General features: G+C 39.1%; 1 protein-coding gene across 1 annotated transcript in view; it reads left to right on the forward strand.

The window, feature by feature from the left end:
- The first annotated feature begins 2,661 nt into the window (after positions 1 to 2,661).
- The window catches only part of PPP2R3B (protein phosphatase 2 regulatory subunit B''beta), a 33,441-nt gene continuing 21,087 nt past the window's right edge, over positions 2,662 to 15,015 (forward strand). The window contains exon 1 of the mRNA XM_010727064.3: positions 2,662 to 3,021. Within this exon, the coding sequence (XP_010725366.1) occupies positions 2,875 to 3,021 (147 nt within the window). The 5' untranslated portion in view covers positions 2,662 to 2,874. The remainder of the gene's footprint in view (positions 3,022 to 15,015) is intronic.

The following is a 15,015-nucleotide window of genomic DNA, read 5'->3' on the forward strand; positions in this document are numbered from 1 at the left end:
TACAGTATTTGAGATTGGCTTCCTATAATCTCCTGGGACTTTAATCTACGATCAGCATATGCTTTTGACTAGGAATTGCATTTTGTAGCTAAACGTTTAAGGGTTTTTTTGGGATATGATTCAGATTTCTGTTTCTTCCATGTTACCCAAAGCATCAGTGAACGGTGTCCAACTTGAATACTTCTGTGTTGCAGCCACATAAATGCTGTGCTGTTATTGCACATGCTCAGGCCACTGTTAAAGTGATAAACTCCTTAACCACAGTCCCTTGAGTCACTTCCATTCATAGTGTGTATCTTTAGCTTTGGAAGGAAGCTCTGAGAATGTATCTTCCCTTCTGTTTATCTAGCTTATAATAAGCTGCCAGGATGCTTGAACCGCTTTATGGCTGGCATCCAGCTCTTCAGCCAGGAAAATATTTTGCTTTAGCTTCTGCTGGAGAGAATTCAGATTCAGGGGGAATGTAACACTACACCTGGATGTTCCTTGTCCAGTCTGGATGGAAGCAGACTTTCCCTTTCTCCTGTGAATAATTCATGACTGAAAAGGTTAAAACTGATCTTAAGGGACTCTTAACTACAGTGCTTTAAAAGTACTCATACCTCCCTAAATATGACAGTACAAAAACCCTTTCTGTTTAGATGGTGAGAAGGGGGTGGTTAATAGCTGCCACTGTCCTTACTCCTCACAGTGTATTGCGACTAAATGTCTTACTGAGGGTCCTTCAGGGAGGTTCAGGTGAGTAGGAGCTTCAGTCCCTTAGCTTAACTCTGTGTGGCAGTCAGTCATCTTAATGGCAAACAGCCACCTCAAATAAGAGCCCAGTTGTAGTAGTGAACTGGTGCACATCACCTTGTGAAAAGGAGTGAAAATCTCAATTTAGTTAAGCAGATACCTTTCCTTACATATCTTTGTTTTCTAAAAGAAGGTCTTTTTCTTCCTAAGCTGAAATGCAATCTGCTTTGCCTATGTGCAACACAACCTTCCTGACCTTCCCAAACATCTTAGTCTGGAATTGGCGTCTGCTGCCAGAGTAGGATTCTTCTCTTACTCTAACACCTCAGTCCCCCATCTCAGGTTCCAGGCATGCTGCTGCTGTGTGCCACTCTCGCTGCTCTCTCCTCTGGCTTCCTCATGAGTCAGGGTTATAGCTTAGTTGATCTGATCTTCCGAAGAGGCAGTGAGTGACAGCCAGATTTGCTCTGTGCAGTTTGACAGTCTGGTCATGCCAAACACAACATGTCTGACTCCTGCCTAGTCAATTCCTTTCTTGTTCTCCTACTTCCGAGAGAAATAAATATCTTCATAACAAGTTGCAATAAAGAAACAGGTGGGAAATGCTGGTCACTAAATTAAACTCAAGAAAACAGACTTTTTGTCAGCGTTTACTTTCTGGTAGTATCTGGTAAAGTAAAAAGGAACCAATTTAGATGAGTCATGTTTCACTGGTACCTTTTCAGTTTCTTTTTTCTGAATCTCACAGTCTGTTGTGGAGTTTTACTAAATTGATCCATGACAGAGTGGCTATGAGTAGAAGAACTAGGCTAAAGATCATAAGCACAATGCAGAGCTAAAATAATGTAGTCAAGTAAGGGAAAACTTGAGCTTTGTAGTGAAACAGTTGTTCTAGTGTGGTTGTTTTTTTGTATGTGTACATCTTTATCTAATCAAGAAAGTTATTTAAAGCATGAGGGATGAAAACATCATAACTGGCTCTATCTTGCCACTCAGTAGCTTTGCTTTTGCATGACTAGTCAGAGGTATCAAACAGGCAATTTAGAGAATTTAGAGAATAAAGAGAATTTAAGGGGCTATGAGCATTTACAACCTGATTTTATAATGTGAAATCTTTCAGTTATCTAATACAGCATCAGACTGTAGAAGAGGATGGATAGGATACACTGTCACTTGAATTTCTGCAAAAGCTAATCACATTTCTGCTTCTGGGAACGAGACTGCTGTGGTCTGAAAGATTGCATTATTCTTCATAAAATGCATTTGAGATTCATTTAACTGAAAAGAGAGTGTAATGGTACCTAACTCTAACTTCAGTGCTTCTGAAATTTGATAGATATGCAATGTAACACATAGATACTGATGTTTGTAAAAACTCCTATTTGAACAAGAAAAGTGTCTCCTGTCAGCTTTGCTCAGATTTTGTTGCATCATTGATATTTCTAAAGTACTTTTTCTGTAAAACGTATGCCTCAGTGCTGCTGGTATCTTCTGCCATGGCATTTGGATGATCAGAATCTTATGATACAATAACTGACATCTAGATGAATGCAGAAAATGTGTTTCATGAAGCTAGTTGAGCCACTCCGTGTGAGTTTGCAGCTTTTTCTGTTATCGCTCTCCTTTTTTTTCTGATGTAATAGGATTCCTGCTTAAGGGCTGAAGAGCTCAGAAAGAGTTGAACTGCTGTTTAGTAAGCCTTCGGTGAGGTACTTCATTGAAGCTAGACAGTGAGTGTTTTGTGACAGAAGGAAAAGCTGAGGGGGATGGGAGGAGGAGGAGGAAGCTACGACATGACCACGGCTGGCCTCTTCACATTCCTCCAGGGCTTGCTTTTTTAAAATTGGAAGCTGCTTTTATAGATGCTGCTCCAAACAGGTTTGGTTTTTTCCATACTATCCCGTTTAGACTTTGGAATGCATGTATGAAAGGGCAGGCCCCCAAAGTGACTTTCCAATCTGTTTTCGTGATTCCAGCCAAGTTCCCTTTAATGTATGGAGCAGGCGAAGTTGAGCTGACTCTCTTATAATATCACGGAACTCAGACGCAGCTGCTGCTTTAAGTGGCACTGTGTGATAATACAACAGCTCTGCTATTTACTGGGACTCAAGTGCCTGGACTGGCACACGGAGACATTATATGAAATCCGAAAGCATGAGGATAAAGGAAATCTCGTTGCGGCAAGATCCTGATCTAAGGAAGGAGTTGGCACTGCTAGCTCGAGGATGTGATTTTGTTTTACCTTCTAGATTCAAGAAGAGACTGAAAGCTTTTCAGCAGGTCCAGGTTTGTCTTTCAGATCTTATACAATTAAATTATTGTCGTTAATTGTGCTTCTTCAGCCACGCAAATTTCAGGAAATATATGAAAGTTCTTGCTCAACTAGCAGTGTTTCAGTAGGTTTCGTATCTGATGATCTCTGTGTTTTAGAAGACTATGCAGGTGGTTCTCTGCAAAAAACAAAAGACAGGAGGGCTTACTGAATCGTGTAGTGTAGATAAAGTTGATGTTTGCATAGAGGTGCATGCAGTTGGACACTGGTGTGCTGAATGTCACTAGACTTCTACAGACTGTTTTCCGTAATCTGCATGCATTTTTTTCCTGGGTAAAATTTACCTTTTACTGAAACTAGGCATATTAAATTGGCTGTAACTGTACTAACTCAAACAGAACATGTTGAAAGGTGCTTTCTTACTTACATGATGACCTGAAATCCTTTATATTGTTTATTTCATTTGAGTTTGGGAGAGATCAGTTGTACTAGCAGTGTGGCAGTATGTGCCTCTGTGCTGTTTTGCAACAGTAAGTTAAATCCACCATTTTAAAGTGAGCTCATAATTGAAAATAGAAGCGTTTGAAATGCATACTTAGTAGGAAAACTTACAGAGTGGATGTTTCAAAGAGATTTTTTTTTTCTAGGAGAGGGACAAAGGCTTTCAGCTGCTTTATTGGAAAGTTGATATTTCCTCAACCACCACCTAATTTGTGTTTTGGTGGTATGTGAATTCATTCACTTTGTCCTTACCTCACCTTCACTTCTAATTCGTGTACTAAAGGTACATCCGTGACAGCATGTACGACATTTGTTTTATACTCCTTTTTAAATAAGGGAAGTTTGGCATTCAAATAAAAATCGCATTGTCTTTGGATTTGTGGCTTTTCCAATCATTCTAAATATAGCCTGCTACTTAATTTTGTATTCGGTGCACGAGTGTCCCTTTCAGGTGACCTTCAAGAGAGGGCCATGGAGCCCCGTGATGGTAAAAAGGTGTTAGGTTGGTATCTGCTATGTTGTTATTTCAGTTTTCTTTCAACTGAGTTTTATAAGCAATGTTTATTCCTTTGCTGAAAGCAGAGTTCAGCTGCTGACCCCCTCTGGTTTATGCCATTCAACATAAGTTTGTGAATGAAAGTATTTTGCTACTTGAGCTTTTTATGATGAACATTAGAAACTACCAAAAGAAATGAGAATTATATCCTTAATTACCCAAAAGATAGCAGTTAATATTTAGGAACCTCGGAGTTCAAAGCGAGCTTAGTCTGGTCATGGCATCCTGCTGTAAACAAAAGCTGTTATTACCATGAGTGGTGCCCCTTAACTCGATCTGTCTTTCATCGAATGATAGTTGGATTGCTTGAGCTTGTCCGAGGCTTTTTTGTGTTTAACTTGGAAAGATTTCAGTATAGTAGGATAATGCATGTCTAAGAGCAACCAAATCCTTAACAAAATACCTTGTCTAATCTGTAGGGTTTTTTTCTATTTTTTTATGCTGCAACAGTGAACAATCATTTCTCATTTTTAACTAGTTTTGCGCTTTCTTGGTAAATGGCAATTGTGGAATAATGTATCTTTGGCCACTTAATTGTATTACAGACAATATTGTGTGGGTAGAACAGGCTTAATAGGAGTGTAAAACTAATCTTGCATCTTTCTTTGCTCAATTTGATATATTTCATTTGATGGTCCTCATTAATTGGTACTTTCCTTCTACTTTATAGTATCAAGGAAAACTTTTTGGAAGTACCTTTAAAAAAAAAAAAGTACCTTTAAAAAAAAAACCAACAGTGCTAACTGTTGGTGTAGAAAATTTGTTTACTGGACACTAATATTAATTTCAAGTTGTGCCTCATGGGTCAAGTGCATTTCAGAGAGCATTTGTTCATCTTCTACTACATAATCTTTAAAGAAATTTCACGTTGAAATGAAAAATTGCTTAGATTTCTTGTAGAACAATTTGCTTTTTTTTTCCCTCAGTTGCTGAGTTTCATTGCCGTCAGAGTTTAGTTTCCTATGCTACTGCAGTTTTGGCTTTCAGGCAGAACAGACAGTTCATGTATCTGATGTAAAATCGAGCAGAAATGAAGGTCAACCTATTTTTTCATACTCTTAGTCTACCTTTGTAACATTCCCATCAATGAAGTTTTCTGGTAAATCGTTAGACAAATGTCAGACTCTTGTTAGGATGTTTCGTGCTGTAGGAGCTAACTTCTTAAAGACTAATGGTGGTGGATGGTGAGGTGGAATGTGTGGCTCCACATCTGCTCCAAGGTGTTTTGGAGTGACTGTGGGTCTTGCACATAGTCCAGGAATCCTCAGGCAGTAGTTTTTGCATAGAGCCATATAGGTTATTTGTAGATAGTCCTCTGCCTGTCGGAAAAAGAATGTAGCAAACTGAGCTGTATGTACATCTTTAAATAGACAACCAGTGGTGAGATGGGTAGCTCTGGAAAGCGATGCAACAGGCTGCTTCCCAGGAGTTGCATTTATTGATGGAAATTGATAAAGCTGAGCAAAATAGGGCTTTCTGGGAAAATCATTTCCTCAAAAATGAGGTAAAAACAACATGCAGCCATTGGAGTGCTCTGTGTTTTGGGGAATTGAGTTTTTGAGTAGTTGATTTTGAACAGAACTAAATTGAATGTGAATTCATCTTCTCACATTGGTTGTAAGAATGACCATTTTCAGACAATTTTATATCTCCAGAATACAGTGAACTGAAAATGCTGCACTTGAAGAGACGCTGTGTCCATCTTGCTCATCAATTTCTCTGAAACTTTGGAGGGAAACTATCACTATGTCAAATGGACTGGCAACTTAACGATGTGAACTGAAAGGCTTATTACCAGCTGGTAGCAGAGCTGAGTATTTCAGCCAACAGCTGGTGACATCCCTACCTGTCAGAGCTGGAATGTAAGCAGGATCATTACCCAGGCTATTTGAGGAAAATACATCTGAAGTTGAAAACAAAATGTTAGCAGAATAAAATATATCTGTGTGCAGTAACGTGCTTACATACGTGTACCTTACTGTTAGTTAAACTAGGAAAATCAGTATTTCTTTTTTACTTAATCTCATACTGCTGTGTTGTAAATCAGGTGAGTTTTAATGTGAAAACTGGGCTTTGTAATAACCAAATAAATTCATGCTGAATGTGATGATTTAAAAACTGAAAATTTGCCCTGAATCTTGAATTAATCCTTTAAATTTCAGTTCCAGGACCAATGCTGGCATGTTCTGATATTTTAACTGCATCATGCCTTCAGCTGCTGTTACTGCTTGGTGATCCCCGTAGCTGAATGCGTCACACCTCAGTGTGGAAATGGCAAGCCTTTGGTTCTGTGGCCACCTGTTAATGATACCAAATGCTGCTTACGCATGCTATTTATGTCAGCTGTATGTGAGATATTTCAACTTCTCCACTGTGCTTACAAGATTAGCTTTCCTCCTGAGTGAAGTTAGATGATTGCTTTTGCACTCCTCTGTTAGCAGCGAGTTCTTTAAACTGCTGTGGCACATTTGCAATGACAACAAATACAGAGCCTGTAGGTGTTGACATGTGCTGTGCTGATGTGCGGTTGTGCTGCAGTGCACTGATTCTTCCAGTGATTCAGATAACTTCTCAGAGAAAGTAAATTTCGAGAAGCTACATTGAGGCAGTTGGTTTTTCATCTCTAGTCATAGAAATCACTTATGTATTAATTAGAGGTCTCCAGCAAGCCACTTTTTCTAACGGGGTCTTTTTCTGCCATAACTGTTGTTTGGAAACCCATGAGCAGCTTTTGGGGGGTGGATGGAGGAGCAGAATAAAAAGTGTTTTGGGGGGGGATGGGAAATAGGAGTCTGACTCTAGCTGATAGCTATGCGTGATGTTAGTTTGTTGATATAATGCCAATTTATTACAGCAGATGCCAACATTTAAGACAGAATGAAAACATCCAAGCTGCCCACAGAGACTGCCTTGTTAAGATGAGAGGTTTCCCATAAATGGTGCATCACTAATGGCTTGCCTGGCCTTAAGCTTTAGCCGTTTAGAGGAAGCTGTAAGCAAACTGATGGTTTTCTCCCGCTTTCGCAGTAGAGACTCCTGGTATGAGCTTCAAATGTACTGGCTCCACTGTGGCAGCACCTTCCTTACCTGCTTGTGGCTGGCAGTAAATTTATGCAGATGTCTTTTGCTTCTGTAGAAAAGCCAGTATAGTGCTTACACCTGACTTGCAGTGTGACGAAGAATTGTACATGTCTGTACCTTCTGCAGATAAATCCTGACCCAACAATTTAGAGACTAAGGAGTTCTCGTGTATCTTTTTCCCTCTTAGAATAAAAGTTTCACTGCCTTTTTCCCATATTAACATACCTTTACCTTTATAATCACTAGCATTGCTAACAGTATGTGTCCTCTGTCAGTGGTACTACTTTGTTTCCTAGAAAGCCTGAAACAGTTTGTTACACTTCTGTAAAATATCTTTCGACTTTTATATGATCAGAGGGATATGTGATTGCTTTCACAGTCATCTGAATCAGAATTGGTTGGGGCATTGCCAGACGGAAGCTAACAGGACACTACTGCAATTGCTGACTGCAGCTCTGTAATGAGGCTGAGCTTATTTGATAATTTTCTTTAGTAGATTTTTTTTCTAAGCTCAGTTGCATTAAGTGACTGAAATTTGTTGTAAACATGGAAGGCTGCAGTGTTTACGAATTAAGTGTATGTCTGTCTTAGCCCTATTTGTTACTTCTGATGTTGAACTGATGGCCTGTCCTGTCAAGGGCTGTTTTCCATAGACAAATGTAAGAATTGCCTGAGGTAACTGACTGTCAGTTTTTCCCCATTAAAATGATGTTTAGTCAGTCATGACTCCTTTGCAGGTAGTGAGTCCCAGTGTGATCTGCTAGCTGTGTACAATCAAAATGATTATGTACTAGGAGGGTCTTAGCAGCTAGTCTCCTGAAAACAGTTGAGGTGACAGAAAGTGCCAGTTAAAAAATAGGAATACTGATTTAACCTGTGATCAAAGTATTTTCTGAAAAAGCTGCAACTATATGAAAAATTGGGTACGTTATTGACTTGGATACTTCATTTGACATAGTTCATAAAACGGAGAGTGCCTGACAACAATTCACAGCCATTAGCACTCTTGTACTACTTCTGTCTTAGCACAAAATATATTAGAGATTGCCTTTCTTTACGTGGATTTTTTTGATGCTTTTTTTTTTTCCTCCCTTCTCCCCATTCTACAATCGGTACCGTTTTCATTTTCAGAATTGGCAGAGGAGGCAAAATGCGTTTTCGTTGGTCAGTCATAGCAAACTCTTAAAGGATTCTACTACATCCAAAAGCTTTCGTAAAAGTTCTGTCAGCAAATAAAGCAAATTTCTCACGGATGTGTGAGATGCATTCGGTTCGTGTGCTTCTGGCTTCTGGAGGAGAAGGTCACTACCTCTTCTTTCTGCCATTCCACCTGTGCCCCATCCCAAGGCATTTCTGAATAAATCATGACACTTTTTCTAACTGAATGACTTTTTTATTTCTGAAGTTCTATGTAATTATGCAAAAAAATAGATAAAGGCAGCCATGCTTGGAGGAGTTTTTACAGCAATAATGTGTTTACAGTAGTAGGACTGCATTACTTGGCTTCAGCTATACCAAACTGCTACCAAACCTACCAAATCAGGATTGTCCTTTAATTTCCAAAATCACAGTTGCAGAACTCAGGTAAGAAATCTGTTAGTGCAGTGTCTACAACACTGAAAGCAGGGAGACCGGCAAGCATGTGCCTTAATAGTTAGGTATCATGCAGAGAAGTGATGTTAATGTACCTCTGATGGAGATACTAAGTAAAATTATGTTTTAGTCACTTGAAAACTTCCCCTGTGCTTGCATGTTTATTCCACACTAGTTCTGTGTATGTGGATGTAATACATCTTGTCTGAGGTGGCGTGCTTCCCACTGAATGTATTTTTATTGCACAAGATGTTATGTATGGAATGTATTTCATAGCTCTAGGTGGAAACTTTTCCTGGATTCCACTACCTACTACCTCCTCCTACACGAGAATTAACATGCTATCCCAAATAAACCTGTGTAGATGGTCAGGACACTGCATGCTCTGCTAAAATACTTAAATTTTAACATAGATTTCTGTTCAGTAGCTTTCTCATGGGGGCTTGTGTTGACTGCTGAAGTGTGCTTGATAAATCAAAGGAGAAAAGAATTGCTGATAGTTCTGCAGCTATGAGAAGGTTTTGTAGCAATTTTTTTTTAAGCTTTAGTAAGACTTTTAAGCCTATGCAGCAGTGGTGCTTGCCATGGCAATTTCACTCAAACTTCTTTCTCTAGCTATGGTATGATAAAGAGTAAATAGCTGAAGTGCTTGTTACTCTGCTTTCTTGAGACTGAAAAAGGGGAGAAATTTGATTCATGTAGCAAGCAATTAACATCTTTTTTCCTCATAATCACAGCCTGCCATACCAACATTATTTCAGTGAGAAAATAAATATTATTCTAGTTTATTAATAAGATGGATTTTCTAATGCTAAATCGTAAAATTAATGTAGATTCATATCTCTGCAACTCAGTAGACAGATATTTTTCTGTTGAAGTTGTTACTCCCTGTTGGCATGGACTGCATGAGAAGTGTGTTACTGCACTAGAAGTACAATAAAATTTGATCCTGAGTGTTTAAAAGTAAGCAAAATCATACAAATCAACTTTTCTCAGCTTTCTATTTGCAGTTTGGCCACCAGCTGTCAAAACAGTAAGGGTTTTCCCTGACTTTAGTGAATGGAAGAGGGTTCAAACCAATTAGGTTTGATCAACTACTTGATCTCAAGTGTATGTTAAGTATCTGCACTATGAGCCTCTGAACACAATGAAGCTGACGGAGTTGTGAAAGGTTATTCTTTATTGGAGCTGGTTGTGTGCGCTTACAGCAAATAAGAAATTGAATATATTTTTTAGGATGTCATACTCTAGTTCTAATTCCATGCTTGCAACTGCAAGTTGCAGCGTAAGTCTAGAGTCTTCCTTAGACTTAATATTTACTAGTGTAAATTCCAGAAGGTGTCAATTCCAGAAACTCCAGACCGCTTCAGTTCTGCCAAAATGGGACCATGTGATAGGTGGCTCAGTTGTTGGAGTAAAGTCACTTTAAAATTAGGGGCTCGCGTTTGCACTGAATGAGAAAGCCAAAAGACCGTACCCTTTTTTATAGAAATAGTCTTGAGGGTCAACTGCCAAGAACATGCATAAATCAGATGAGAATGATAGCAGTCAATCTGTATTAATGAGAGAGTGCAGAACCTGGCACACCGTCAGGAGACAAGCAAAGTATTTGCCAGGGCAGAATTTCAAGGTGAACTAAGAACTGCAACACAGACTGTGCTGTGACAGTTGTTCCCTTATATTGATTCTCGGGATCAATAGGTATAAAATCAGAAGCAGTGTAGCTTAAAGTACTTTTTTTTCCTTCCTAACAGTGTATGGCTTTATGGAAAAGTGTATTCCTTTTTCTATTGCATTTCACTCGCTGTAGCACTAATTTCAAGCGACTACAGACCAAAGTGGATCAGGGGACTGATCTGAGTTGAGGCTAACAGCAAAAGCAAGCCAATTTAAAACTCTGTCAGGGCTAAAATTAATAGATGTTTATCTCTCACTGTGGAAAGAAGAGCATGTATGATAAAATTAGTTTTTATAGCATGTCCAAAAACAGCTGCCAGATAATAACTGAAGGCTTGGAAGAAGCAACTGGGACTAAAGCACTTGTTTCAAGAGGACTTTTGCACGTACTGCCTGACACCCGTTTTTGGCATAGGCTCATTCTCTGTAGATGTGTCTCTAGGCTTGCCCATTCATGCACATTTTAGATTTCTGATCATGTTAAAATAAAACTAAATGCCATCTTAGCACAGTCTTAAGAGTAACGTAGGCTTATTTCAAACCAAATCACCCTACCGTTCCTCTTATCTTCCTGAAGGTAGAATCATGTTGCTTCTAAGTGGAACCAACTGTGGGGAAACCGGATGAGAACAAATAGTGTAAGGTTGCTTTTCAGCAATCTTGGTGCCTCAGGGCTCCGCTGCTCTGTGCTACCTCTGGTACGAGCACAAAGGTCAGTAAGCTCTAGGTACAGGAGGTGCAGGTGTACTGTGGATTGGCTTGCCTTAATGCCATGCCATGAAACTTCATTAGTAAGCTTTCAGACTAAATTACTGTTTTCAAGCTATTTTTCAGAGCAGTAGCTAGATTTTACAGAAAGAGTCTGTCTGAGGAAAAAAAAAGTTTTGAAAGCTTTAAATTGTCAAAGGATTCTCTTGTTAAGCATATGAGGCTGAATGGGAAATGATACAGCCAGTGAGTTCTTGGAATAATAAATCTGTCAGTATGGTTTGGCTAGAACAGAGGGAAAACATCACTGCTTTAAAATGGATAATTGGAAATCCAAATGTCTATTACAAGATCAAATGAGTTGATGTTACAGAAAATAAGGTTTCCTGGGCTTGTCCTTGGAGTAATTCTAGAAGTAAGTTACTTACCTGTCCTGAAGCAGATCTTTGAAGGAACTTTATTGTACCAAAATATTTGGGAGTTTGGAACAGACTGTGGAAATTAATTAATTTTCCTTGCAAATGGGTCCGAACCGATTTTATAGAAGTGTGAACCTTAAATCTGGTGTTTTCACAACTTATGTTCCATAAAACTCACTAATCTTGTCACTTGCTTGTCTAGAAGGAAATGCAGAGTTTCACTGTATAATCAAACAGGTAGTAACTTGAAAGCAGAAATGTTCCTGAAACTTTATTCATCAGACTGCTATGGAAGAATGGGGAGGCAGGAAGGCTGGTGAGGTGCTTAATCCTTTCCAGCTTTCTTACAGGTAACTGTTTTTTACATTCACTGTTACCTTGTAGCTTTGATAGACCACAGAACACTGGTATTGTGTAATAATTTACTCTAGCTTTTCAGCGGGTGACTTTTCATAAAGCTTATGCTACCAATTTTTTTGTTTGTTTGTTTTATAATTTAAGTTCACGTTGCCCTTTGGGTCTTCTTCTTGACTTCTGTTTGCTGTCGTATCAGTTGAAGAAGGGAACCTCTTGCAGTGTCCTGATTTTCTTGCTGGCTGCTTCATAGTTCTTCTAAGTGTGGGTTATGGCAAAGTTAAAGTTTAAAGAGTCAAATGGTACAATCTCTGCAGAAAATCTTCCTACCTCATTATGCACTCTGTTATACCCAGGTAATACTTGCATGCAACGTGATATGCAATAATAGAAGATTCAGTCTACGGAAGAACTAGAATTGTTTATGCACAACACAATTAGCTGCAACATTCTGCTCTTTTTTGGTAACTTCCCCAGTTAAAAACTTAGGTCTTGAACCAAACTTCTACTTATTTGGTAGATAGAAGTATCCTTTATTACCGGTATTTACTTCCTTTTCCAGTAGCACTGTAGGCAATGTTTCACTCAGCTTGCCTAGTTTTGGAAGTATGAACAGTTATTGAAGGCTCCATTGTAGTGCCATCTCTTTCGTTAAGGAGAGAGGAAAAATGATATCTCATTTTAAAAGCTTTCTGTCTTCATTTTTGCTTAGAACCAAATTAACTGCTGAGTGCTTCTCATCTCTTGGTAGATGCAAGAGGACAAACAAGGAGACAGAACTTCTCTCAGTTGGAGTGAAGGCTATCCATGTTTCCTGGTCTGATTACTAACATATTACTCTATTGTAATTATGATGTTTTCTCTTGCTTGTGCTTACAATAACTGATAAAGGATCTGGAGAGTTGCAAAATAAAACAGGAAGTTTGCCCATTGAACAGTGATGCTACTAGGATATAAATTTTCACTTCCTTTGTAAAAGTCAAGGCAAAGAGGCGTTGGATAACTGGACAGTTCTTAAGGTGGTGTAGGTTAGGAATGAAAATTGATAGTGTTGTAAAGGTTTTCTTGAATTCTCTTTATAGACAAATCTTACATAAGTTTTGCACCATATAGAAATTTAAGGAGGGAACCCACACTTCTTATCTTCAAGCATAAAACTTTAACTGCAGTGGCAACTTTATAGTACAGTTACAGATTCTGGACTCCGATACGCTTCTTGAAAAGGTGAATGCACCTTTGAGGCTTCAGCAGACATTTGCTTGGGTGAGTTATTTGCAAGCTTATACAGCCATAATCTTTAGCTCATAATCTATGAGCAAGGATATTACAGCTCATGTGCCACGGCAGGTTACACTGAACCTTACCAAACTGGTCTCTTATGGCAGTTTAGCTTAGCAGTACTAGTACTGAAGCTTTTAACTCAAAGCCAGAAGAGAATATAGGTAGGTTTTCAAGCATTAAACTGACCACTGAAGTGGAATAGTTTCATAAAAAGAATAACTGTTGCTGCAGACTTTCAGTTCAAAGACTCTCCATTAGGAGACTTATAGCAGTTATTGCTAATGGAGAAATTCCCTGGCTAGTTGTAATTCATTTTCAAAGAGCTTAATCTCACACAAGTAAGCATTTTGGCTGCCCTGAAATAACAGTTGTCTCCCTTCACATCTACAGAAGGATCTAGCTGAAATTCTAGAAAGCAGTGGCACTGTGAGCCCTTCACACTTTCCCTCATTAAGTGCACACAGCAGAGCAGTCTCAGCTGCACTGGAAGCCTTTCAGTCCTCAGCGGAGCTCAGGCTGAGGGAAGAGAAGAATCCTTCTTGGCCCTTCTTGGGAAGGTGAGGAGAGGGAGGAGATGTAATGCTAGCTTTGTAGTGCATTAGCTGCAGCAGCTCGTTTTGGATGACCTGTTTCTTTCTTTGGTGCAGGCTCTTATCCCCATGTTGACTGATGTTAACAGCGCAGTTCAGTTGTCCAGTAGCAAGTTGCTAGTGGCATTTAGGAAGTGTTAGTGTGCTGAGAACATCCACATGGCAGATACCGTGTGAGAGCTGTGCTCTGAGCTGCCTGCTGGAGGGCACAGGGAATATTCTGTGTCAGTTTGCATTGCCCCCTACATGGTATTCTCATGAGATGCCTGTATGCAGACACCAAATCAGTCTTCCAGAAAGGCAGATGTTAGACTTTCTGAAGCAAATGAAACATTTTTAGGATTTCTCCTTTTACCTACTTTGAGAAACCAGTGTGTAGTAATGGACAATATTCTTCAAAGTAGGAAGAGGCTTTTTACTTTGCAAGGGCAGTGTGTATATACTTCAACTGAAGATAATATATACAGTTTTACAGATTAATTACTGATTAAATATTAGATATTAACTCAACGAGCTGAATTCAAAATGAGACCTAAACATAACTCCTGAATCTTAGGAAAAGCAAATTTCTGCACATACTTCTATCTTCAGTTCTGAATCTGTTCCTTATCTTCGTCCTCATAATCACTGTCTGGCACGTATTTACAATGGACAAAGAGATTAACATAAATAAAAACCTCTACTGTGTAACTCTCACTTAATGTCCAAGCGAGCTGCACGTACTAGAATAGTTCTTACTGCAACTCCTACGCTGAGATTTCCACATACATTTAAGAGCTGCTTTTAACCTGGTCTAATGGAAATAATTTATTATGTTGTAGGCCAAGATACCTGAAGTAAATGATTAGTTTCTGAAAAGAATACAGAATTTCAAAAGGACAAATAGTTCTGTTGATAACCTTCCTCCTCCTGGGACCTTTTCCTATTTAGTTTTCTCTCTGCCCCTACTTTTCCTTTTAAAAGAAACTTCTCTTTTGATGTGAAGCTCTAAGCTTTCATAGCTATGGATTTTGAAATGCCCTTCCTGTCCGTCCTAGGTTCTCTCAAAATGCTGATTTACCTCATGTTACCTGAAACACGGAGGGCACATTAGCAGTCTGTAATGGACACCTGTCCTTAGCTCAGATGAGACTGTCTCACTCAGCAGGCACATTAACACTTGCTCCTTTGTGGCAACTTGAGCAATTTTGAAGGGGGGAGCAGCTCAGGTAAATGGGGAGAAGGGGAAATAAAGTAACTTGGCTCTCT

This window comes from Meleagris gallopavo, chromosome 1, assembly GCF_000146605.3.
Source record: "Meleagris gallopavo isolate NT-WF06-2002-E0010 breed Aviagen turkey brand Nicholas breeding stock chromosome 1, Turkey_5.1, whole genome shotgun sequence".
Taxonomy (NCBI): domain Eukaryota; kingdom Metazoa; phylum Chordata; class Aves; order Galliformes; family Phasianidae; genus Meleagris; species Meleagris gallopavo.